The 27461-nt window shown below is 35.3% G+C and overlaps 1 protein-coding gene across 9 annotated transcripts in view; it reads left to right on the top strand.

The window, feature by feature from the left end:
• The window catches only part of CDK14 (cyclin dependent kinase 14), a 581124-nt gene that overhangs the window by 173994 nt on the left and 379669 nt on the right, over nucleotides 1-27461 (top strand). For all 9 annotated transcript variants that reach the window (XM_017956186.2, XM_021935106.2, XM_031664857.1 and 6 more), the window contains 1 exon segment: nucleotides 11055-11134. In XM_017956186.2, the coding sequence (XP_017811675.2) occupies nucleotides 11055-11134 (80 nt within the window).

Consider the following 27461-nt stretch of genomic DNA (forward strand, 5'->3'; position numbering starts at 1 on the left):
TAGAAAGGTCACAGAAGAAGTGCAAGCACTCACCTCCTGACATCACTGTTTCCAAGGAGAGTTCGTTTCAAGCATGAAAGCACAGAACAAATATAGATGTGAATTAAATTGACAAATGTCTTAGGACATTTGATAGTACTTTGGTTCTCTATGGAGTTCTGATTGAAGACTTGAGATGACTGTTTCACAGAATTTTAAAGAAATTTGGAGTTGAAATTGTTTCATCATTGTCAGTGACCTTTGAGGAACTATGAAAAATTGGAGAGACGTTAGCAGTCTTGAGATGTCCAGACCTTTACAGAAGATAAATCTATTAACCAGAACCGAAGGAAATGGTGTCACATTCCCCTTTCATGCTCTTCTTCTTCCCCCTTCTCTAATGAAAATATTGTTCCGGTGGTTTCTGAACAATTAGAAAGCAAAATAGTGACAAGAAGTTAGTAAAAAAAAAAAAAAAAAAAAAAAAGTCATACTGAAATAACCTTAATTCCTTGTTTGGATCAGATTTTTAAGCTAGTAGACTTGCAGAACACTGAAGCTATTATATATCTGCTTATTTTTAAAATGTTGCTAAATGTTCCCAGTTATGTTCTGGTAGATAGGAGGATTATAGGCAGTTGAATGATGTGCTGTTGCTGATGGTGGATCTAAAACAGGCTGTTCAGCTGTACCTCAGAGTGTAGTACGTTTTCCAGTAAAGTGCCATTTCAGTATTTCTTTTACGTGGTAAGGACTTGACTCATTTGTTTACCACTGAGCTTTCAACTATGAGGATACTCAAAATAGTTGAAAAACTTTTGAATGTTTATAATAAAAAGGAGACTTCAGTTTTGGAGAGACCAGGCAAAGGAAGAGAAGCAGTGAGAAGCTGGTGTTGGAACCTGAAGGTTTAACACAATGATTTTCAGTCCTAGTTGCATATTAGAATCACTGCAGGTGTTTTTATAAATACAGATGCTAGGACTCCACCCCACACCAGTTAAATCATGGGCGGGGCTAGGCATTGTTGTTTCAAATTTCCTCAGGTGATTCTGATATGCAGCCAAGGTTGAGGACCTGTACCTTGTCATCTGCACAGCTGCAAAAGCTTGGCCCATTCCTCTACAGGCTTTGCCTAATGCACACAGGGGCAGCTGTGCTGAGCAGCAGCCAAAACAGTAGCCGCTATTCCACTGCTTCCAAGAGACTGCCACGATGGAATCCTCTCTGCCTCACATCACTATGTCATATCCCAGGTGCTACCCAAAGTATAAAACTCCCTGATCATCCACTATCCCTCAGACTGCATCCTCATATTCTTCTTCCTTTTTGTTTTTAACCATCTGAAAGTATCATGTTTCTTAATATATGCCCCATACTGTCCCTTTCCTCCATCCTTTAGGCTATTTCCATGTGTTCTAGATACAGAACATCATTCTCTGATCAGGAAATTCCTACATATTCTCTACCTCTTTTCAGAGTGTTTACTTCTGCTTTAACAGAAAACTGGCTGTCTCTTGCCAGTCCCCCAAGTAACTCATAAATTTATATGTCTGGCCTAGATTTTTCTATTGAGATTCAGATTCATAAATACCAATGCTTCCTTTCTGTCTCCAGTTGGATGTTCCCAGACTAAGATCTTCTTCTCAGACAGAACTCCTCATACTCTTTTGCCTCTTATTTTCTCCCTCTCTCTTCTTTTCTCTTTTTTAAGAGATGGGAAGCCGGGTGCAGTAGCTCACGCCTGTAATCCCAGCACTGAGGCGGGCAGATCACGAGTATCAGTTGCCTAATCGAGACTCAGCCTGGCCAGACATGGCTGAAACCCCATCTCTACAAACGATATCAGAAAACTTAGCTGGGCATGGCTGGTGCCAGTACCCTGGTAATCTCAGCTACTCAGGAGGCTGAGGCAGAGCCCCATAATTGCTTGAACCCAGGAGGCAGAGGTTGCAGTGAGCCGACTGATGTGCACCATTCAGCAATTCTCCAGCACTGGGCAAAAGTGAGTGAGACTCCATCTACAAAAAATAAACATGCTAAAAAAAATAAAAAGATCATGGGCAATGCTCTTTGTATCAGTCCTTTATGCAGCCCAGAAGTGCACTGTGTACATTCATAGCTCACTATAACCTTGAACTCATGGGCTCTAGTGGTTCCCCCACCTCAGCATCCTAAGTAGCTGGGACTACAGGCGTGTGCCACCATGCTCAGCTATTTTTAAAATTTTTGTAGAGAGAAAGGGTCTTGCTGTGTTGCCCAGGCATGTCTCAAACTCCTGGTCAGAAGTGATCTTCCTTCCCCAGCCTCCCTATTTCTTTTATATAGTGTGCTGTGATTTTCCCTTATCACGTTTATACCAATTCATATTGTATTCTTTAAAAAAGAACTTATCATAGAAAATAACTATTAGAGAGCATAGTCATAATAAAGTTCCATTAAGCCATCACCCATCTTCAAACATTGGCAACTCATGACTGACCATATTTCATCTATATTCATTCGCTGAAATTATTCTGAAAGAAGCCCCAGACCTTATATTATTTTATATTAGTTTTATTTTTTGAAAGATAAGCATTGTGTTTTAAAACACATGATAGTACTGTATGATAACATGTAAAAAATTAAATGGTTCCCTAACATCAACTATACAGTATTAAAATACACTTTGTTTGAATCCAGAAAAATTGAGTCTATACATTGCAGTGAATTGCAGTTATATGTCAATCTTTTAGTCCATAGGTTACCCCTACCCTGCCTTTTTTCCCCCTTGAAATTGATTTGTTGAAGAAACAGATTCGTTTCTCCTATAGAACTTTATGAAGTCTGGGTTTTCCTTGTTGTTTCCTAATGGTGTTATTTATAACTTGTTCCCTTTTGCCCTTTAAATAAGTAGGTAGATTTAGACTTGGTCAGAATCTAACTGTCGATAATCTACTAAGTGATTATGGTTAGCAAAATGATGATATTCAAATTCTGTCTTTCCTTCCTCATTTGTTACATGCAGTATATCTGTAGAGAAACTTCCTAAAATCAACTACAATATTTAATTATACTGAGGTACAGTATATATGAAAGAGTATGAAAGGGAAGGAAAATGCTTGATATATTCTGTATTAAAAGGTTTTAAGTAATGAAATGATTCTATAATGACCTCCAAAATGACCAATTAAGTTTTTTTGTTTCATTTTAAAACTTATAAATTTAGACATACTTTATATCTTTAAATTGCAGGTATTATTTTACTAATGCACAAATTGTTTCATTTTACAAATGAGAGCCTCCGGAATCTCTTTGACATGCCTCAGTCATTTTTGTACTTAGGTGTTCTGTGTCTGTTTCCTTGGCTAGACTATTGGCTCTAGTCAATAGTCTAGGGGACTAGACTGTATTGGGGGGATTTGCCTGTATTGTTTATCCTTTATCCCACACACAGACTCATAGTCTCTCAGTTAATATTTATTGAATAAGGGGTGGGATATTAAAATTTCATTAAGTGAAAGGCTGTCTTATAGAAGAGGACCTAGTTTATTTAGTCTTTGTGGATTCAGATCTTGAATCAGGAAGATCAAGGAAGCATTTTTGTCTCAACTTAGGGAAGAACTAAATAATTTGAATTTTTGTAGAGGAGTTGGGGTTCCATCAAAATCTTTTAGGGACTGCTTTGTTCCAGGCAGTGAGAGTACAAGGATAGACCATCAAGCCAGTGAGCATCTTTTTGTCCCTTTGGGAGCCTGGATGATTACTGAGGTTACTTTTAATTGCAAAGTGATAATGTTGACAGATTTCATTTTTAGAAAGGTGCAAATTTGGGTGGCTCAAAATTGCTGAAATGAACGTAATTTAATTTTTTCCTATGAACATTATCTGCTACTCTAATATTATGTTTCTAAGTATTATGAGTTTGTATATAAAGCATTGATAATGATGAATCATGCTTAGTAGCAATCAATTCTTTTTATAGGTAATAATTGTTGATTGAATATGCCCTTTCCTCATTGCATTAAATCTTTTTGCATTGTTAGTCACATCCTAATAAATAGCCATTCTACTATTGTTTTATTAATCTTTGGATTTTATTCAAAAAGAAATTAATGTGTCCATTTTTGCTTTGCTTGGTTGTATTTTTGAGGTTTTACTGAAGAACTATTTGCCCAACCAATGTCCTGAAGCATTTCCCAATGTTTTCTTTTAGTAGTAAGCTTCCACAAGCAAACAATCAACAAAGTGAAGATACAGCCTATAGAATGGGAGAAAATATTTGCAAACTGTTCAACAGACAAGGGATTAATAACCAGAATACATAAGGAACTCAAACAAATAGCAAAAAACAACAACAACAACAACAACAAACCCCCAAAAAATCCCCCCACACTCCTAAAGATCGATTAAAAAATGGGCAAAACATTTGAATAGACATTTCTCAAAAGTAGAGATATGCATGTCCAACAGGTGTATGAAAAAGTGCTCAGCATCATTAAAAATATGAGAAATACAAATCAAAACCACAGTGAGATATCACCTCACTCCAGTTAAAATGGCTTTTATCCGAAAGACAGTCTATAACAAATAGTGATGAGAGTATGGAGAAAGGGGAATGCTTGTATGCTGTTGGTGGGAATGTAAATTAGTCTAGCCACTATAGACAACAGTGTGGAGGATCCTCAAAAAACTAGAACTACTATATGATCCAGCAATCCCACTCCCAGGTGTATCTATCCAAGAAAGGAAATCAGTATGTTGAAGAGATACCTGCACTTCCATGTTTATTGCAGCACTGTTCACAATAGTCAAGGTATTGAATCAGCCTAAGTGTCCATCAGTGGATGAACGGATGAGGAAAATGTGATAGAATATTATTCAGCCATAAAAAAGAATTAGATATGGTCATTTGCTACAACATGGGTGGAACTGGAGAACATTAAGTTGGCAAATAAGCCAAGCGCTAAAGACAAATAGCACATGTTCTCACTCATATATGGGAACTAAAAAATTTTTTTCATGGAGGTAGAGTAGAATGATGGTTACTAGAGGTTGGCAAGGGTAGTGGAGAGATGGAAGATAAAGAGGGGTTGATTAATAGGCACAAAAATATAGTTACATAGAAGGAATAAGACCGTTTGGTAGCACAATAGGATGACTATAGTTAACAATAATTTATTGCATATTTCAGAATAGCTAGAGGAGTGGATTTGGAAAGTTCCCAACAAAAAGAAATGATAAATAATTGAGGTGGTGGATGCCTGAGTTACCATAATTTGCTCATTACACATTGTATGCTTATATCAGAATATCACACGTACCCTGTAAATATGTACAACTATAATGTATCCATAAGTTTTTTTAAAAAGAAATTAAGACAAACTAGTTTTAGTCTTCTTCCACTTCTCTCTGTATTACTTTGATATAGATTATGACAAGGTGTAATTACTGACAGTTTACCTTGAAATTCGAATTTATTTTTCTAGAATAAAATATAGTAGTTAGCACTTTTGGGATATTCCTGAAGAGTAAACGTTAAAACAGTATTGAGATGACTTCTTATTCACACCTGAATAGGAATTGAATTTAGATGACAATAACAATGTCATGAATATTTAAGCTTAATTTTTGAAATATGTATGTAATAAATACAGTATAGTGAGTATTTTAACTAGCATATAAAGAGGGAATTAATAAATGAAACACTATTAGTATAACTTTAAAAATATTTTTAATAATTTTGCCAAAAATCTGTAAATTCTTCTGAAAATATTGTCCTTGCCCTACTCCAGCTTTCTACTGTCCCTGCCTCCGTAGTATCTACATTTCCTTCTATTGCCTCTTGACCAATACGGCAAGGAAACAAGAGCATTGTATCTATCTGTACTTGGTCTTATTTTCCTTTGCAGTTTACTTGATACAAAATCATAATGGAAGAGAGAAGCAGAATATATTAAATTTCCCAGAGTATATTAAATTTATTTTGGGTATACTGCTTTAATTTCCTTCATATCCTCTAGACATAATTTCTTCTAGGTGTTAGCACATGGACACTATTTTCAAAGATGACCCAGATAATATTTGTAATTTTGTTTTCTTGTGCTAAGTTATTCTATTAATTTGAAGTAACTAATGGAATAGAAGACCTTTAGGCTTTCCTTTGAGAATTTTTTTTCCTTAAGAAAGTTCTCTTTGAGCTTCATAACCAGTTTCTTTTGAAACTGGAAAATGTACTTTGAGCTAAGTGGGAGTTTTCCTTTATTGTTTTTGCAAAACATTAAATGAACAAATGAATGGGCGAGAAAATAAATAGGCTGTTTTCTTTACTGAAAACTTCTAGACCTTGCTTTACTCCCACAAGAAAATTTTATATTTACACGTTTAGGGCACACAGACGTATGGACAAAGTTTCTGAAATTGATGGATTTGGATTTGTGCTTTGTGCTTAGAAACAGTTTGAAAGTTGGATCCCCTTTCAGCCTGGCTCTACCTGGCTACCCAGTGTCCCCATGTCCTGTGCATGGAGATACTCTCCCCACTCCTGCCCAATTCTGTTTTTCTTGGTACAGCACTTTGGAACTCATGCTGCGTGATGGGCAGAATAAAGCAATGAGTCACGGCTCCTTTGGGCCAAGCTGGGAATGACAGTTACTGGAAAAATAAGAGAATAAGCATAAAGAATCTCTGAAATAAAATGGCTCTCTATACAGCTTAAAGCAACTACAGGCAAATTTGGCAGTAACTGCAGTAGAACATTTTGTGGTAATATTAGCACAATTTAGAGCCCTTTTTTCATCATGTTATTTACCTGAATTAACATCTCCACTGGTAATCAAGCCCTGATTGCCTTCTGTTCATTAGCCTTTGATTTAATTAATAAGACTTGTTGAAGAGGGATCTTCAATGTTTTTCTGTAAACAGCTCTAATTTATTGATTCAATTTGAATTTTGTGATTATTTCAAGTTATTTAAATCGATGTTTGAATTACATGTTTTAAGTTTTCATAAAATAGGTTAAATCCTCACAATAATTAGAAGACAAAATGTTTGTTTTGTTTTTCGTACAGTAATATATCTTTTTTGATATCTTTAAAAATTTCCATTTTGTAAATGAGTTAGTAACTTACACTTTCAAATATTTCAGGTCATACTAAACTTTAAAATAAGACTGGGCGCGGTGACTCACAACCTGTAATCCCAGCACTTTAGGAGAGTGAGGCAGTAGGATCACTTGAGCCCAGGAGTTCAAAACTAGCCTGGGCAACATAATGAGACCCTTTCTCTAATTTTTTTTTTTTAATTTTTTTTTAAATTAGCCTGGTGTGGTGGCATGGCTTTGTAGTCTCAGCTACTCTGGAGGCTGCGGTAGGAGAATCTCTTGAGACGAGGAGATGGAGGCTGGAGGCTGCAGTGAGCCATGATCATGCCATTGCACTTCGGCCTGGGCAACAGAGTGAGACCCTGTCTCAAAAAAAAAAAAAAAAAAAAAAAGATTTAAAATACACGTGCACAAAAGGTAGACTATTAAAAAATTTCTTAATGTTATTTTTTTCCACAGGTACTTTTTCTAAAAGTGGACCCAGTGACTTAACATTTTTACTAGGCTTTAAAACAGAGATTCAGTAGTTGCTGAGTGTTGAGACATGTAGATAAAAACTAATTAAGAAAGGAGAAAGTCACAATGACTCTTAGGTTAAAGAGCAATTTGATAATCAATATGATTCTTAATGAGAAACCAGTGAAGCAATAGTAGAAAAGATTAGTGGTCTGGGCTCAGATTATTAAAGGTTAGTGAGTATTTTGAAACATGTCTGCTGGGTGCAAAAACAATTAACAAAGCATTCTACAAATTCTAAAACTTAAAGGAAATAAAAACTTTTCCATATGTAAATGCAGTAAATATAGAGACCACATCTTTTATTTGTAGAAAGAAAATAAACATTTAAAACTAACATGAAAGATGTTGAAAACTTTATAAAATTTTGGTATTTTTGAAATTTTTTGGAAATAATACTTTTAGTAATTTATTCTGGACTTATTTTGCAGGTATGTTGAGGAAAATGTCGGTATACTATTATAACAGCATCAATATTCATCCAGTGAAATATTTTGAGAATCTACTCTGTGCCCTGAAAGTCCTAGATACTGGGCACATATCAGTTGATAAAACAGAAAAGGTCTCCTTCATTTCTGGAACTTATGGTGTAGTATATATTTTAAGGAAATTTTAGTTTCAAATGATGTAATACATAAAATCTCAGTGTCGTGAACTGCTGATATGATCATAACTTATTAAAAACAAACACTTGGAGGTTCAATTCATGGAGAATTCAGAATATGAATTCCATGAACCTAGGTCTTGTTTTTTTATGCAGTTATCATAGAAAATCTTTTCAAAGACCCTTTTCACCATGAAAATAATACAAATTAGTCAATGAAGTTACTTAGGGGGAATCCATCTTTAGTTGCACTTAAAAAATGAGTGTTGATTCAATTAAAGGCTGGTGTCCTTTCATTGTGTTACAAGGCAATCATAGTTTCATGCCTGAGAATGTGCTTTAAGTATACAACCTACAGAAGCATGTGGTCCCTATATTCCAGAACTCAGTTCACAATACGTGATCCATACAAGTTAATGCTCTCAAGAGAAATGGAAAGCTTTACGGGAAAAAGGTTGTGTGTGTGTTTTATGAGTGAGGGGAAAATATCTGTAAATGAGGGGAAAATTCCAAGCAGTTCCTGGAATCAGTTACTGCCTCCTCAGGGAGCCAGTGATGAGCTCAACTGGGCTGAGAAAAATTCATGCAGAGGTCAGCACTAACTGCATCCCAGCGTCAAGCCCCGCCAAAGTGCTTAGTCCTAAAAGACGAAGTGAAGAGTACCAGGTACAGTCTCCAGCTGAACCTCATGTGCATAGTAATTTTTTTTTGCCTGTACCTAGAGCACAAACAGGATTAGAAAAATCAAGAAAAATATATCCAGGAGAAGAGGTTGCAGAACAGAAAAGCAGCAGGCCTGTCCTCTCTGCTAAAGCAGGAGGAAAAAGAAACAACTCCTAACCTTGAGGAGATGGTATGTTGTGGAGCCTTATAATCAGGTCTCCCTATCCCATTACTGTAACCAGTAGTAATGTATGTCTGTAATCCACTCAATGAGAAATGCCACTAGGATGGTTCAACTATGATGAATTCCTTGTTCTTTTGGGTTTTATGTCTATGGCAGTTTTTTTTTTTTTTGAGCAAAAACAGACCAAATAGATGTAGGTTTAAAAAAGAGACATTCAAATTCTTCCAAACTCAGACACTGGATTCTCTGGCCCACATAAGTTCTCCTTTGCTAGTTCTTTAACCTCTAGAGATCTTTGGTAGCCATTTAACTTGCAACAAGAAACCATTTTTGACCTATTAGATTGGCAAAATCAGACACTGAGAACATATAGCATAGGTGAAGGAGGAGAAGCAGATGAGCTCTATTTGCTATAGGAAAGGATACCAAATATTTATATTGGTATCCTCTATGTAGGATGAGTCTCCAATATTCATCAAAATTGGAAATTAGAAATGCATGGACCTTTGACCTTGCAATTGCACTTTTAGGAATTTATCTTACAGACATATTTTTACATAGATGTAATTACACATACAAGAATATTTATTGCATCATTGTAGTAGCAAAATTTGGGAACAAGCTACATAGCTATCAATAGAGGACTGGGATTAAATATAGTATGATATACTCATACATAAGAACACCCTGTGGTTTTCAAAAGCAAAAGGCAGTTTTCTCTGAATTTATGTCACCCAAATATGTTGTTAAGTGACATAAACAATACAGAGTGTACTCTGCATACTACTGTTTGTGTGTGTGTGTATATGTATATATATATGTGTGATACATATATATGGAAGTCTATATATCTTGTACCTTTTACATTTTTAATACAGTTGTCTCTCCATATTCGAGGTTTCTGCATCTGGATTCAACCAACTTTGGACTGAAAATATTTGGGAGAAAAGACAGATAATATAACAATTAAAATGATATGTGTAAAAAATACAGTATAACAACTATTTACATAGTGTTTATAATGTATTAGGTATTATAAGTAATCTGGAGATGATTTAAAGTGTATGGGTGGTGTACACAGGTTTTATGCAAACACTACAGCATTTTATGTAACAGACTTGCACATCCTCAGATTTGGTATCAGAGGGGATCCTGGAACCAATCCACTGAGGATTATATATGTGCTTTTGTTTTTTCCTATTTTAATTAACAAACAAACCAAATAAAGTATGGTTCTAGGCCCAGTGTAGGTAGAAAATAGAACACTGAAGGAGGGTACTAATATAGATAGTCATATCTTTGATTGATGACAGAATTGACTGAATAAAAAGTTATCTCCATAGCACAATCTTACTTTTAATTGGCGCCAACACATATTTAGAATGTGTCTGGAAGGACCATCTGCTTTGGATAGGTCTTGTGTAATCTTATAATGGTAAAATATTCATAACTTTTTTGATGACATACTGTAATAAAAAACACAACTAGACCAAATGTAATTTTAGGACGTTGTAGTAAAAAAGAAAAAAAAAAAGGAAAAAATGGGAATGGGTGTTGTTGAGAGAGAGAGAAGAATGTCAAGTTTCTGTCCTTGGGAATTGAATGACCTCAACTAAAGACTGAAAATGAAGACATTTCAGCAGAAGGAACAAAGAGGGAGCTATTGGAGAAACAAAGAAACAGAGTTATTTTTGATTGCATGATTTTTAATTAATCTGAGAATAATTATCAAGTGTGATGATTTGGTTAAATACCAGTTTCATTCTGGAAGGAACACAGTGAATCATAGAAAACTTCAGTTAAATCTTGGCCTGTGCAAGTATGAATATTTAAAATGTGAATATTTATGATGATGATATAGAATTACCAGCCTTATTGAAACTAACCTTGCTTTGGCGGTATAGTTGAGTCACTGACATTTTTAGCATAAAAGCGAATTTATTTAGTTTTATAAATTATAAGGAAGACAATTAGAATTATAATGAGCACATATATTCATGGATTCACTTATCTTTCATTTCTCACAGGGTAAATGGGAAGTTGGTAGCTCTGAAGGTGATCAGGCTGCAGGAAGAAGAAGGGACACCTTTCACGGCTATCAGGGAAGGTAGGCACTTTTCCTTGTTGATTTTGCTTTTGTGTTTCTGTGGTCCCCATAGCTATTTTAATATTATACACCTCTAAATATGCTGAGTTTTAAAATTACATGATTGTATCTTTCATTAAAATGTGTAAACTGAAATTTAAAAATCAGCATCTCTTGCAGTCATATCAAATCATGTTAAGTGAAACAAGATTATCTGCTGTATGCTCAGATGTGGAATAAAATGCTGTGCATTGATGGTGAAGCTATCTAGGTAATTGAGGAAATTTGTATGTCTGCTATTATTTTTAGAGTTCCTTAGATATTAGTTTAACATTATTCTGTATTGATGATTTTTAAGGAAAGTCCTTAAAAATTGGGATTTGTCATGCCGTCTTACTAGTCATTTGAATTTCTTTTCTTTCTTTGTTTCTATCCTTTACTGTACTTTTATTGGTTTTTCTGATTGGAAAGAAGATAATATAGACATTCTTTATATATTAGGGTCATTTATGTTGTGATATTTTCCTCTAGTCTGTTATTTTCTAAAATTTCTTTTATAATGTAGTTATTTGCTACATAAAAGATTTTAATTTTTATGAAATTAAATAGCTCTATCTTTGCTTTGTTACCTGCATAGAAAGGCTTTTATATTCCAATAAAATAAAATATCTTTTTTTTTTATTAGTGGGAACTTTTCAGTTCAGTTTAATGACTTTTAGGATAAGTAGGTTTACCTCTACTACATTTTTAAAAGTGCAGATTATCTTGACATAGGACTTCAGTTTATTTTTGCATTGAAGGGATCATAGCTATTATTCTGTTCATCCATAACAAGATAAATTGGTGGTTTGCTGCAATAATTCATCAATGTATTGATGAACTAACTGTAGTCTGTCACTGGTTTGGTTTGTTTCCCACAATTATTGATATGATTTACGTGTATCATTTTTGAAAATATTGTTTCTATTTCTACTCTCTCACCTCTTATTCTCCTTTTAATTCAGTTTTAATTTTGTTTCCATCATTGATCTTTAGCAGAAACTGTTCTTATAAAGTTCATCAGTCACTTGCTTCTTGTCAAGTCAAATGTATACCTCTGTCTTATTTTACTCAACCTTTCAGCAGATTGCATGGTTGAAACAGTCTCTTCTGTGACATTAGATTTTCGAAGTAGGTAGATTTTTCTCTTAGGCTGACCCTTTCTCTAAGTTAGGGGGAGTTTCAGGACAGGAAAGGGCCTCTTTTTTTTTTTTTTCCTAATAAGCACCCTGTCCTGAGTGATATTATTTATTTTGTGAATTTAAAGAGCAACCCTAAGTTGATATCCTACACATGCATCTCTTTAGCTAAGACCTTGTCTTCATCTCCATTTCATATATCCACCTGCCTATTTGGCATCTTCTCTTGAATACAGCAGTATATAAAAAGGATAATACATCACTACCAACTGAGATTCATTTCAGGAATACAAGGCTAGTTTAATCTTTAAAAATCAATCATTGTATAACAGTCATCTCAGACTTAACACATCTGAATGGAACTCATGATCCTCCCACTATAACTGAAACCATGTTCTCCCTGTATTAGTAATAGCAGCATCCAGTGTTCCCTCTACCCAAATCCAGCCATGAACAAGCCCTGTTGATTACCTCTCTAAGTGATACCTGAAATCTGTCCACGTTCTCTTTCTCCACTGCTACCCCCAGTCCAAGATATCATCAGTTCTTCCTTGGACTTCTGTAAGAGCTTCTTAATTATACACCTCACTTCTCTTGCCTTATTACTATCCCTTCTCTACTCTGTTATCCGTATAATACTTTTGAAAACTAAAATCATATTGTGTCAATCCCCTTATTTAAAATTGTTTCAAGTCCTGTATGACTTATTTTCTTCAAACACGCTACAGAGTTTCCTGTCTAAGGAATTTTACACATGTTCTTCCCCATGGCTGGAATGCTGCTCCCTGGCTCTTTTTAGATTTAGGGGTCAATTTAAACATCCCATTTCAGAGAGGATTTCTTTGTCCATTTATCTAAATTAGTGGCTGACCATCATTTTATGCTTCTTTACTCTCCACATCACACCCTATTTTTATTTCCATTATAATTCTTATTGGAATCTGAAATTTTCTTTCCACTCTATAAAGTATATAATCTTAGTGAGGGCGGAGACCTTGTCTGATTGTTCACTGCTGTACCCTCAACATCTAGCATGGTAATCCCTCTACAATAGTAAGTGACTTAAGGAAAATCATTAAGTTAGAATCTATAAACATGACAGATTATTAAATAACAGTTTGTTCCCACAAGGAACCTGCCTTGCAGGTGGGAGGTAGAACATATAAATTATAAGTTGAAGAATAATATATGGTAGTATATTAATGCCAAATTATTTATAAAGGATTGTGAAATCTAAAAGATTGTGAAATTATTTCTAAAAGATTGTGATTTTTAAGGAAATTCTTCTTTTAGTGATGGGAGGTATAGTGTTAGCTGGGACTTGAATTAGGCATAAGATAGAAAAGCAGTAAAGAGTAGATTGAGGAGAAGTGTTCCAGACAGGTATAGAAAAGGAGCTGAGACCAGAAAGCTCAATGCCTTTGCCAAGTGCAGCAAACAGGAGGAATAGTTAAGATCAGGAGTTCTCAACTGATAGGGTGGGAGGGATGGGTAATTATTGCTCCATAGAAGTGGCTGTTGTTGTCACAATAACTGAACAATGCAACCCGTGTTTAGTGGATGAGAGCTTGGCATTTACGTGAGAACTCTAATGCAGAGGGAGGCAAACTATGGCTTGGGGCCTCCTGTCTGTTTTGGTAAATAAAGTTTATTTGAATGCAGCACTCCCACTCATTTATGTATTGTCTATGGCTGCTTTCTTAGACGGAGTTGAGTACTTTTGACAAACTGTATGGTCCCCCAAACTTAAAAGTATATGCTATTTGGCCGTTTCAATAAAAGTTTGTCGATCTCTGCTCTAATGTAATAAACAATTGTCTCATGTCCCACAGACTTTTTTTTAAATGTCCTACTGGGCATTCATGCCGGTGAAAAATCTGTTTATATTTCTAAGCCGAAACCCAACTATTTTGCATATAGACAAAATATGCTCTACACAGATTTAATATATACCAAACTATCCAGGAATACAACTACAGTGTAAAACATGGGAAAATTGTATTTTGTTTTATTTAAAACTTTACAACTTATTCATACTTTGGAAAAACTCCTTAGTGGTAGTACTGCTTGTGTTATTTAATTCAATAATGCAGTACCCCACAGTTTGCATTTGTAGTGGTTGTGCTTATGCTGATTCTGTACATAGATGTGGGTACCACTCTTCAATGTTTTCCAGTATAGTTGTGTCTACTTACATATTTAAATACTTTGTTTTATTATAAATTAATTTTTATTTTTTGTATTAGTTACATATAGATATAAATTAATATATTTGAAATTATATTTATATATATTTGAAATTATGTGTGTGTATCTTGTTATATATGAATTCCATTTCATAATAGTAAAAGCAAAAAAGATAGTAAAATATTTGTTATATAAAGAGGGTATTGGGTTTGATGGGATTGAAAATGATTGACTGAGGTAGAACAATGGGTTTCTGTTAAGCTGTGGAGGAAGATAAGGTTAAAAGCGCTACTGAATTTAATTACACAATAGGCCCTGAATATGAGAGACGAGAGGAACAGGGATTCTGGGCCAACAAGGAAGCAGAAGAAAAATGAAACTGGCCAGCAGGCAGGATTCCTGGTATGCAGGGTGTGCACTAGAATTAATCGACCTAACCTTACTGTTGGTGCTTGGACCAAAGTCTTGGTCCAAGGTGACAAGAAAGTTCTTAATGGTATTGAAGGATCCAGTGTGACAAGCAGGCCCATCAGTGGGAGGTTCAAGGGAAGAAGCCAGTAGGATCACATTGAAGTTGTTGATGATCTACTTATTCACATTGGCTGGGTGTGAGGCAAGCTCCTGAGGCACATTAAAGGTTAGGTTCTGGAAACACAGAGAAGCAGGGCATGCAATGAATCCTTAGCACACTGAGACCTGGCTTTGACTGGCAACATAACTTCATTTTAAGCCTTGAGATGAGCTTAGGAACTGGCCCTCAGTTGCAGTTGTGTTGTAGAATGCAGGGCTGTGTAGGTGGGATCTTGTGCTGTGGGTTAGAGACCCCCTGAAGATTTTTGAGCTGGGCATATTAGGAAGAAAAATCTGATATTTGGATATGATATCGATTAGAAAAAGAAGAAACTGGAAGCTGATAAGTCAGTCATTCAACATAGTGCAGATTTGAAATTATGGATTTGTTAGACGTTAACGACAAAAAATAATATTCTATAGAAAGAGATGTCAGAGCCAGATGAAGTATTGATTATAGAATGAGAGGGAAATGTCAATGGTTTTGAGTTTGAATGAGTGAAAAAATGGTGCCAGAGATAGAAATAGTTTGTGATTGCATGGAGAATTGCTTTTAAGACTTTACAGTTTTAAAAGGCTGTTATCCAATGTAATCTTCACATTCTAGTCCTTTGAAAGAGTTTTGAATTTTTATTTTGTAGAATTTATATTGTTTATGGAATCTGTATTATAAATACGGAATTAAGGCTCAGAGGGGTTAGATGACTTGTCTAAGGAGCAGGGTCTTGTACCAGCCAAGACCTTGTTAGATTTCAAAACAGGGTCATTACTGACATTTTGGAGTTATCGATTTGGGTTTTAGAGATTTTGGGCTCATGAGGCATCTGTATGAAAATGTCTTGTTGGGAATGCGGGAGTGTAGCTCACAAGAGTTTAGCATAAGTAATATATATGTACCATGGTCATTAAGAAGTTGAACCAAGTATAACATTTTTGTGGAAGAGAATATTGAGTGAAAATGGAGTCAGTTACAAGGCAAGGTAGAAACTCTCATGGGAAGCTGGAGGTGATTTCTTTTATGTTGTACAGTGATGAAAAACAAAGTCAGAATCAAAACCTACTGATTTGTGTATGTTGATTTTGTATTCTGCAACTTTACTGAATCAATATACACAAATCAGTAGGTTTTGATCCTGACTTTGTTTTTCATCACTGTACAGTAAAAGACAAGCCACCTCAATTAGTTTGCTGGGGCTGCTGAAACAAAGTACCACAGCCTGGGTAGCTTAAACAACAGAAACTTATTGTCTTACAGTCCTGGAAGCTGGAAATCAGAGAGCAAGGTGTCATGGCCCTCCAAATGAGAGCTATGAGGAAGGCTCTGTGCTAGCCACTCTCCTTAACTTGTAGATGGCAGTCTTCTCCCTGTGTCTTCACATCATTTTTCCTATATATGTGTCTGCATCCAAATTTTCTCTTCTTGTAAGAACAATAATCACATTGGTTTAGGGTCCACTCAGATGACATCATTTCACCTTAATTACCTTTTTGAAGATAAACACAGTCCTATTCTAAGGCACTAAGGGTCAGGACTTCAATATGAATTTTTTCGGGGGACACAGTTCAGCCCATAACAGCACTTAACGGCTTTGGGCCTTAGTAACCCTGTGTATTAATCCATACTTGCACTGCTGTAAAGAAGTACCTGAGACTGACTAATATCTAAAGAAAAGAGGTTTAATTGGCTCATGGTTCTACAGGCTGTACCAGAAGCACAGCATCTTCTGGAGAGGCCTCAGGAAACTTTCAATCATCCTATAAGGTGAAGGGGAAGCAGACACATCTTACATGCCGAAGCAGGAAGAATATAGAGAGGGAGGAGGGTCTATATACTCTTAAACAACCAGATTTCATGGCAACTCACTGGCTCACTATTGATATGACAACATGAAGGGGCATGGTGTTAAACCATGAGAAACCACCCCCAGATTCAATCACCTCCCACCAGGCCCCAGCTCCAATATTGGGGATTACAATTCAACATGAGATTTAGGTGAGGGCACAGACTCAAACCATGTCACCCTACTTGCAAAAAATAGCAGTTGGATCATGCCATCTCTTAAGAACTACCTTGGCATTTGTGGTTTTGATTTCCCAAGGAATCTTTAAACTCAGAATTTGGAATGTTCTGGAGATCAGGGAATGATAGAAGAATAGTTGAGGCCTTGATCACAAAATGACATTTTATTCTCCATTGAATAAAATATTTTAATGTCTTTTTAATAAAGTCTGACTTCAGGGTGAATTTTTTTTTTTTTTTTTTTTTTTTTTTTTTTTGTAGCGGTAAATGACTCTAAGGCAGAGAAATTAAACTCTGGGTTAGTTTTTGTTACTTGTTTTTTTCTTGTCTTCTCATTCTGCCTTTCATAGTCTTATTTTTCTGCTGTTTATATCTGGAAGCAAAAGCCATCATCATTGCTTAGCTTTCCCCATTTATCCTTCTGGAAGTCCAGACACAATAACTCCTCTGTGTATCTGGTGGTAGAATTTGAAATATTTAGGGTAATATGGGAGACATTTGGGATATGTTCAGTTTTACATTAGCGAGGAAGCAGCATGGTGTGTTCAACTGAGATAGAACACCTGAATTTGAATTTACCTGTCTTCTGCTGTTTTGATCAATTTCCCATTTACAAAATATCAATAGCAGGAAGATTTCAGAATAAGAAAGCACCATGCACAGTAAAGTAGTTTGTAAGTGGCTACTTGCCACTCACAGGCTTACCTAGAAACTTGGATTTTAAGGCGTAATTTTCACCTCAAGTGGAAATACTTGAAGCAACTCTAATCTAACTTGGATTTATGTCCAAAGATGTACTTTGAATTTTATCTGTCATTGAGTAGAGTGTGTAATGGATTAATTCAAGTTCAGGCACTTTGAAACTCATTTTGTCCTCCATGGCAGCTTGGAGAAATCAAGTCGTAGGGCTCAGGGTCAGCTTTTCTGTTTTATTTTAGAATCATTATATGGCATCATCCTGGTTTATGTGGAACAGATAAAGGGCTGGGAGATACAGGAGAGGTTTGAAAGGGAGTGAGTAAAATGTCTTAGGATATTCCATCTTTCAAACAACTTTTAAGTGTGTATGTTCTTACTCTCTGATACTGTATTCTAGACTTCCACATTTTTTGGTGTCTTAAGATTTTCTTAGACAAGGCATGAGGTAAGCAAGCCAGTTGTCTCCTTTCGTAGATTCTTGAATATGTGATGGTTTTCTTAGGTGAAAATTATGCTTAAAGAGAAATCTAGATACTCTAATAGGGAACAACTTTAAATTAAAATGGTAGCAGTATCAATAGACAGTATTCGGTGTGTACTTGCACAGCCAGAGCCTAGTCTCACTTAACACTCACAAAACCCTCTAAGGTAGGTACTATCATTATTGCTATTTTGAGGTTAGGAAAGTTAGGAATGGAGAGGTTAACGCTAGCATGTGGTAGAGCTAAAAGCTGAAGTTGGCTAGGTGCGGGGGATCACGCCTGTAATCCCAGCACTTTGGGAGGCAGAGGCGGGCGGATCACCTGAGTTCAGCAGTTTGAGACCAGCCTGCTCAACATGGCAAAACCCCGTGTCCACTAAAAATACAAAAAAATAGCAGGGCGTGGTGGCAGGCAACTGTAATCCCAGCTACTTGGGAGGCTGAGGCAGAAGAATTGCTTGAACCCAGGAGGCAGAGGTTGCAGTGAGCCAAGATGGCGCCACTGCACTCCAGGCTGGGCAACCAGAGTGGAACTCCGTCTCAAAAAAAAAAAAAAAAAAAAAAAAAAAGCTGAACCTGAGCAATCATCCTGCAGAGCCTACACTTAAACATTATTCTCTGATAGATTTTATGTAGAAATTTTGAGTTCGTACTGCGTTTTCATTTCATACAGAGGGTTGTCTTATTGCCATTAAATCAAGGTTAGCAAAAAAGGGATTTTGCGGGGGAACACGGACAAAATTTATTTTTAAAAGTGAGAACACATTTTTCAATAAAGAAAGGAAGGCAGCATCCATATAGGACAAGGAAGGGTCAAAAAGAGGAAAGGAACAAATAGTTTCAACACAGTGTAACTCAAGGAAAGTAGAAACATGTAGAGGAAAAGGGGACCTCTCATGGTAAACTCTGTGGTATTGAACTTTTTGTTTGAGTACATTCTTTTAATACATGTCTGAGTCTTTCCATGTGCTTTATCTACCTTCTCACTCTTCCTTTCTCCACCCTTCTTTATGTATTTTTTTCATTATTCATTCTATTAGAATTCTATGGAAACATTTTAGATTTTTAATAAAAAATGTGGTACTAGGAAGGCAGAGGTGGATATAAACTGAAAAACAGATAAAGGAAAAAAGGCAACTTCTTTTATTTCAAATGTTTGGAATTAGTTAACCTGCTGGTAAAATAAATAATTTTATAGCTTAATTGTAAAATTTGTACTGTATAATTAAAATATTTTAACAGTACAGTAAATGTTATATGAATTGTTGATATTTTATAAATTTGTTAAAGTTTTAAAATGGAAAATAATTTCCATTATTTTAATTGAGTCATTAAAAATTTTGGTGTTTGACTGATAATTTGATTCTCTACCTTACATTTTTCTCTTTTATGTTAATAGCCTCTTTATTTATTTTTGTTGTTTTTCATTAACCATACCATTTTTCCTTGTAACTGTATGGTACAATTGCTTGTGAAGTTTGTATATGTAATCGAGTTATAATTCAATTGATAATTAACTAGTCTAGGTTTCATTTCTTGCTTTTCATGTTTGGGGTATTGTATTACTTTTCTAGGGCTTCTGTGATAAATTACCACAAATCTGCTGGCTTATTCTCTTGCAGTTCTGGAGAGTAGAAGTTCAAAATCAGGATACTGGCCGGACCATGCTTCTTTTAGAGGTTGTAGTGCAGAAATCCTTACTAGCTTTTTCCTAGCCCCTGGTGGCTTCCTACAATCTTTGGTGTTCTTTGGCTTATAGTTACTCCAATCTCTGCCTCCATCTTCACATGGTCTTCTCTGCCTGTCTCTATGTGTCTTCTTCTCTTCTTATAGGGACATCAGTCGTTGGATTTAGAGCCCACACTAATCCAGTATGGCTTCATCTTAACTTAGCTAATTATGTCTGCAAAGGCCCCATTTGCAAATAAGGCCACCTTCTGAGGTTCTGGGCTGACATAAATTTCTGGGAGACACTATTCAACCTGCTGCCAGTGTTTATTTTTCTCAGTTTCACAGGGAGATTTGTAGGTAAGAATGGACTGGGACCCGCATTGCACCTTTGAAAGCTTAGGAGAAAAATGTACTACATAGTGGTTTTGATAACAATCTTCTTTATTTTTTTATTACTGAAGTTTGCATGTAATAGACAATGAATGAATATAGATAACTTTCTCCAACGTGATTTGTTTTTGTTTCTATATAGGCTCTTTTGTTATTGTTATTCATTATTTGTGTTTTCAAGCAAAATATCATTCTCCATGGATGATTGGATGACTTATGAACGTGGCTTGTGTAGAGATAGATTACATCTGTCAAGTTAGTGAGTATGATTGAGACATTGGTAGTTAGTCTGGGATTGGAAGCATGGAGAACTGACATAATGGAGACCTCCAAAGCTACTGAGTTGCTGTGAAATTATAAAGGTCTACTTCCACATTTCTATACGTTGGCCATTGGGATTTCAGACACATTTACACAAAGACAAAATGTTCCAGGCTGTTCTGTTGGAGTCTTTTTTATCCAGATATGCTTTTTATCCAAGTATATGGACATGATTTTTATCTAGATATGTCTTTTTTATCCTTGAGTAGCTTCCAGGGCTGTCCTCTAGGAGCCTTTTTTGTCCAAATATATAGCTTTGATGATCAAATACAACCTAAATGATAAGTAAATAATCATCTTTGGTTGTAACTGAAATTACCTTGTCAATATTTGCATGCCTAGGTACTTCTGACCCCTATCACCTTCCCAGTGGAGAGAGGACATCTGCCAAAAGAGAACTGAGGTCCTCTGTTCCCTCCCTCTTCCCCTCTTCCCTGACCTGGAGTCTCTTGCACTCAGGCCCCTGGAAATTAGTTAAGAGTGTGGGCACAGATGGGAAGAGGGGCTCCTGGGACGTAACCTCCTTCTTTAATAGACTGGAGGGCTGTAGTAGGGAGAGGAAGAACAGACAAACATTTGTTTTCATTTGTGTTTTGTCAATATTGGTGTTTGGAATTGTTCATCCTCTTGTAATGATTTCTAAATTAACAAGTTGATTATAAATGGAATTTTTAGTGAAACATTATGTTAATGCAGCATCTGACCCTATGTAGTAGGTGACAGGTTAAATTAGGTTTCTTCATGGGGCTTAATAACTTTTTTAAAAACTCAGATATTCTTTGCTCATTCTAGACATTTCTGAATTCAGCTGTTTTATTGGCAAGTGTTTTTTAAGACACTGTTTGTAGCATCATTGTTGGAAGTACATGAATCCTATATAAGCTAATTAGGAATCTAAATCAGACTTTAGAGATTACCTTGTCCAGGGGTTCCTCAGTTGCATCCTGGTGGTCTTCAAGCTGCGTGTTTGGTCTTACAGTAAATTTTAATAAACAGTATTAGTGACCAGAAAGAGGTCCAGGGCCTGGTTTCTGAAGCCTGACTGCCTGGATTCCAGTTTGGACTTCATTCCCATCTAAGTGTATGATTTTGAGCAAGTCTTAAACTTGCTGTGTTTCATTTTCCATTTCTTAAAGAGAATGAAAATACTACTAAACTTATAGTCTTGTTGGGATATTATATCCATTAAATATGAACATGAGGCCATAAAATAGAAACAATCAAGGAATAATGAAAAATTCTTCAATATAAAAATACCTTAACAGGTATTAAACTTTCAGAAGAACACTTGGATTGTGAACTCAGAGAAATCTCCCAAAAGGAGATCAAGAAGAGTTATCATCTCTTATGTCTTTGAGAATAAATAATACAGTTATTTGAATTTTCTTCTATATTGTCTCTTTCATTTATTTCTGCTTGTCTGTTTGGTCTCTTTCTTATTGGAAGCATCCTTCAGCTACCTGGATATCTTGTTAATTGTCAGCTCATATTTTAAAGTCAGACTTTAATATGCTGTTTGGGAGCTCTGGGTGCTTGGATAGGGAATGTTGGTTGGCAGGTTTCACTGTAGTGTGATGGGGTGAGTGAACCAGTTTTTTTTTTTTTTTTTTTTCTTGCAGTATCTAAGATGTCAGCATTTGGGGGTCTTTTCTTGGAAGGAAGCTTCAGTTTCAACAGAAAAGGATTATTTTATCTCCTGCCTGGAGGATTTCAGTTTGCTGCCCACATTGTGGGGATTGAGTAAGAGATAAGGGGTTACAGAGTAGTCTCAACCTTCAACATGCAGATTTTTATTGAATTTACCTATTTTCAGTTCAGATTATGCAGTAAGTGTGAGAGAGACTAAAAGACACCCAAGTATCTAAGGCAAAAAATAATGGGCCTCTAAAAAGGCTTTGGCAGTAGGAATAGATAGGAGAGATATATGTTTGGAAGGGACTTAAGAGGGACACTTGGTAAGACTTTTTATTTGACTAGACATGGAGCTTGACGGAGGTGGGGTTAGTCAGTGTGACTTCCAGGATTTTGGATTGGGTAATTAGGTAGATAGTGGAACCAGTAATGAGTAACTGTGGTTGGGACCAGGGGAGGGAGGTGGAGTACAAGAAAGACAATGAGTTCAATTAGTGAGTTTGAAGTCTGGCATTCATGTGGCAATTGTGTGACATGGTGGTGCAGTTTAGGTAGCAGGTGTTTGTTGTATCTAAATTGAGAACTTTACAAGTAATATTCGAGTATATGATCTAGTTTAATTTTCTATTCCTTGAGGAAGGTTGATATTATCATCTTCATTTTACTAATCAAGAGGCTGAGGTCTAACGAGATTTTTTTTTGTGCAAAGTCACACAAATAATTAAGTGGTGGATATGGAGTTCACTTTGAATCTTCTAACCAGTGCCTGGAACAGTGCCTGGCACATGATAGGCACTCAGGGTATGTTGAATGAATGAATGAATGAATAAACTCTCATGTTCTTTCTTCGTATTCTGTTATATGGCCTTACTATTGGGACAGAAACCCATATGATGAAAATTGTACACAGATTCCTCTCAGGCTGCCCCAAAGCAAAAAGACGAAATTGAGGAAGCTCCATAAGCAAGGAGCTAGCAATTTTTCAGTCTTGGTGGAGACTGTGCCTCTAGCTGTGTGATCATAAACAATTACTTAACATATTTTATCTTTAGGTTTTTCATTTTTGAAATGAAGTGGAGACCATATTATTTTCGAGCTTCATAATTAAAATAATATTACCAACATGAATCTTTTACCTGGAAAAAAGATCTATAATTGTATCACTATTATTCTTCATGCATACATGCAGTAATATGATGCACATTTATTGGGTTAAAATATTTTTAAGCCCTCTAATAATCACCCTTTATGTCTGTCACTGAAAAAATTAACATGAATTGCTTGAAGCGTTTTTATAATTGACAGGCAAAAATTTTGTAAATGGAAGATAAAAATCCATGAGTCTAGACTGTAATTCTAAGTATGCTTATGTAAATTGCCACAATTGTTATTCTAAGTCTGAGTAATCTGATGGGTGTCTGCCAACTGATATCAACAAAAACTTGTCAAGTGTTAAATCATGCGATTAAAAACTATGAAAATCATATGTTTTCTTTTTTCTGTTAATAATTTTAAAGGATAAAGTTTGTTTTTTAAAATCAAGTAACTGAATTCTTGGCTACTTTAAATTTGTAAAAAATATATATGACATTTTGTCCTATTTTGTCAACTAGAAATATAAATTGAGATATGATACTTTTATATTTAAGACATTTTAGGAGGATTACATAACCAGTTCTAATCTGAATTCATGTATAACTTCTAAAAATCCCATGGACTTTTTCAGTTCCTACTTTGCCAATCTTTAAAAAATACTATCTTACTTGATTTTCACCAAATCTTGTGTTATATGTAGGTTTTAATATATCCAAGTTACAGATGAGGAAATTGAGGCCTAGATATAAATAAAATGTCCTGTGTTACAAAACCTGCCAGTAAATGGCTGTTATGATTTACACTGGGATTTTTTAAGTGAGGTGTTTGTTCAAAGATAATACATTCCTCCATTCAAAATTTCTGGGCTAATGTTAAAAAATGATGAGAATTAATAATGTACTTGTAAACTTCTTGTCGTGCTAGTAATTAACATAGCTACTATAAGTTGCTTTAAAAAAATGTAACCCATGACCAAGGGGGTGTATCTAAAGTTCAGTTTGACATCTCAAAATCGTTTAATGTAATACCATGTTAATAAAGTTTAAAAATCACACTACTATTCCAATAGATGTAAAAAAATGTTTGTTATAAAATCTAACACCTGTTTATGTTAAAGGCTTAACAAACTTTGAATAGAAAGGAATTTTCCCAACATACACACACACAGTCATATTTGTGTATACTATCAATGAACATGTGGAAAACCAAATTTAGAATACAATACCACTTAAAATCACTTTAAATACTTACAATAAAAAAGAAATACCTAGGGGTAATCTAACAAATCATATTTAGAATTTTTGTACTGAAAATTACAAAATCTTGATGGAAAGAAATAAAGAAAGATTAAAATAAATGAAAAGGGGTACCACGTTTATGGATTGAAGATGCCGTATTGTTAAGATGAAACCTCACCCCACATTTCTCTGTTGATTTAATGTCACACCTGTCAAAATCCTAGCCAGCTTTTTGTAGAAATTGGCCATCTGAGCTACAATTATATTTCATATATTACATTATATGAAAATGTAATGAACTAGAATTGCCAGAACAGGTTTGAAAATGAACAAAGTAGGAAGACTTACACTACGCAATTTCAGAAACTTTGTATAAAGCTACAGAGATCAAGACCGTATGTTATTGTTGTAAAAATAAACATATTGATTCATGGCATAGAATGGAAAGTTCAAAAATGAACCCTGACATTTGTGGGCAGTTGATTTTTAGTAAGTTGCAAGGCAATCCAATGGAGAAATGATAACTTTTTCAATAAATGATGCTATGACAATTGGGTATTTAAATGCAAAAAGATATACACCCTTATGTAATAACATACACAAATGTCAACTCAAAATTGATCAAAGACCTCAGTGTAGGAGATAAAAGTTTAAACTTCTGGAAGGAAATCTGGTAGAACATTTTGTGTCCTTGGATTACACAAAGATTTCATAGATATGATAGCAAAAACACAATATATAAATGAAAATCGATAAATTGGAATTGTCCTCTTAAAAAGACACCATTAAAGAAATGAAAAGACAAGTCACAAATCGGTAGAAAATATTTCCAAACAATATATTGGATAAAGGATTTATATTGAAAATATATAAAGAAGTCCAAAACTCCACGATGAAAGGACCCCACAATTTTTTTAAATGGGGAATTTATTTGAATAGATATTTTAGCAAAGAAATATATGAATGGCTAAGACCATGCAATGGTTTTCACAGTTGTTAATCATAAACGACATGAAAATTAGAAACCACAGTGAGCTATTACTGCACACCCAATATAACGGTTATAATTGAGGAGAACAACAATACCAAGTGTTGCATATGGAATAACTGGAACCCTTAAATATTGCTGTTGGGAATATCTGCTTATGGTACACCCACTTTGGAAAACAGTTTGGCAGTTTTTTAAAAGTTAAATATTAAATTACCATATGACCCATTGACTTCACTCCTGGGTATCGTCTACCCAAGAGAAATGAAAACATATTTCCACATGAAGACATTTACCTAAATGTTTCCAGTATTATTAATGCAGAATAGTGAAAATCCAGAAACAAGTTAAGTGTCCATCAACTGTTGAGATGATAAATAAAATATGGTATATTTGTACAGCAGTAAAAAGGAACTAACTACTGATAACATGTTTGAACCTCGTAAACACTATGCTAAGTTAAATACGCTTGGTTGTATATACATACGTTTGTATATGAATACGCTTGCTTGTAGTCCCCGCTACTCGGGAGGCTGAGACAGAAGAATTGCTTGAACCCAGGAGGCAGAGGTTGCAGTGAGCTGAGTCGCGCCACTACACTCCAGCCTGGGCAACAAAGCGAGACTCTGTCTCAAAAAAAAAAAAAAAAAGAAAAGAAAAGAAAAAAGACTGATCTTAATGTAGTATAAATAATAGTTAGGGTCCGAAGAATGTAAAACAAACAAACAAATCTGAGTTATGGCACCGGTTGCAAAACTCTGTATATTAAAAAGCACTGAATTTTATACTTACAGTTGATATATTTTATGGTTTGTAAATTATACCTCAATTACATTTTCTCCTAATTTTATTAAAATATATATTCATAGGTTTAGCTGAAAAAGAAGAAAATTGAAGTATTAACATTAGTGATTTAATATCTTTATTTCTCTTTCTTCCAAATTCTCTAAATATGTGTTGTTTTTATTAACAGAAATAAAACTTTTGTTGACTATAACCTTCTGTAACTGATACCTCCTATTCTCAAATATCTTCAAATTTATTAGTAAAGAAAGATGTGTAATTGGTTGAATTATAGGACTATAATTACCAAAGTCTGTTGAAGGGAAAGAGTGAGATAGAAACCATGGGTAAATTAAAAGAGCTTTGAAACTGATGGAAGTGGTGGCCCTTGAGTACTGTTACGATCAGTTGGAAGGAAAGTTTCAGGGGTCTCCTGTTGATGCTATGGAGCCTGTCCTGTCATTACAAAAAACATGAGCCACACTTTACATCAGAGCTTTTTTTTTTTTTTTAAAAAAAATTATCATTGCTGTCGATTTTTGACAAACAATTTTAATCACAAAACACTTGTTTAGCGAGAGAAAATAACCCAATATGAGCAAAAAACCAAAATAAAAACCACATTGTGGCCAGGTGTGGTGGCTCAATCCTGTAATCCCAGCACTTTGGGAGGCTGAGGCAGGCAGATCACTGAGGTCAGGAGTTCGAGACCAGCCTGGCCAACATGGTGAAACCCCATCTCTACTAAAAATACAAAAATTAGCCAGACATGGTGGCACACAATCCCAGCTACTGGGGAGGCAGGAGAATTGCTTGAACCTGTGAGGCGGAGGTTGCAGTGAGCCAAGATCGTGCCACTGCACTCCAGCCTGGATGACAGAGCAAGATTCTGTCTCATAAGAAACAAACAAGCAAAACATATTGAGTAACTTATGCAGCCAAGAAGCTGATTGTAAATGGCAACTGACAAGTTGAACTTTTATGATTCCATAACGGAGAAGTGGCCAGAGAAGCTACATCTCAGAAGAAGGACTCTCTTGCCTTTTTAAAGTTTTAGTCTTCCCATGCCTTCCTCAGCTCTGCTTTGACCATCCT

This window comes from Papio anubis, chromosome 4 (genome assembly GCF_008728515.1).
Source record: "Papio anubis isolate 15944 chromosome 4, Panubis1.0, whole genome shotgun sequence".
Lineage (NCBI taxonomy): Eukaryota > Metazoa > Chordata > Mammalia > Primates > Cercopithecidae > Papio > Papio anubis.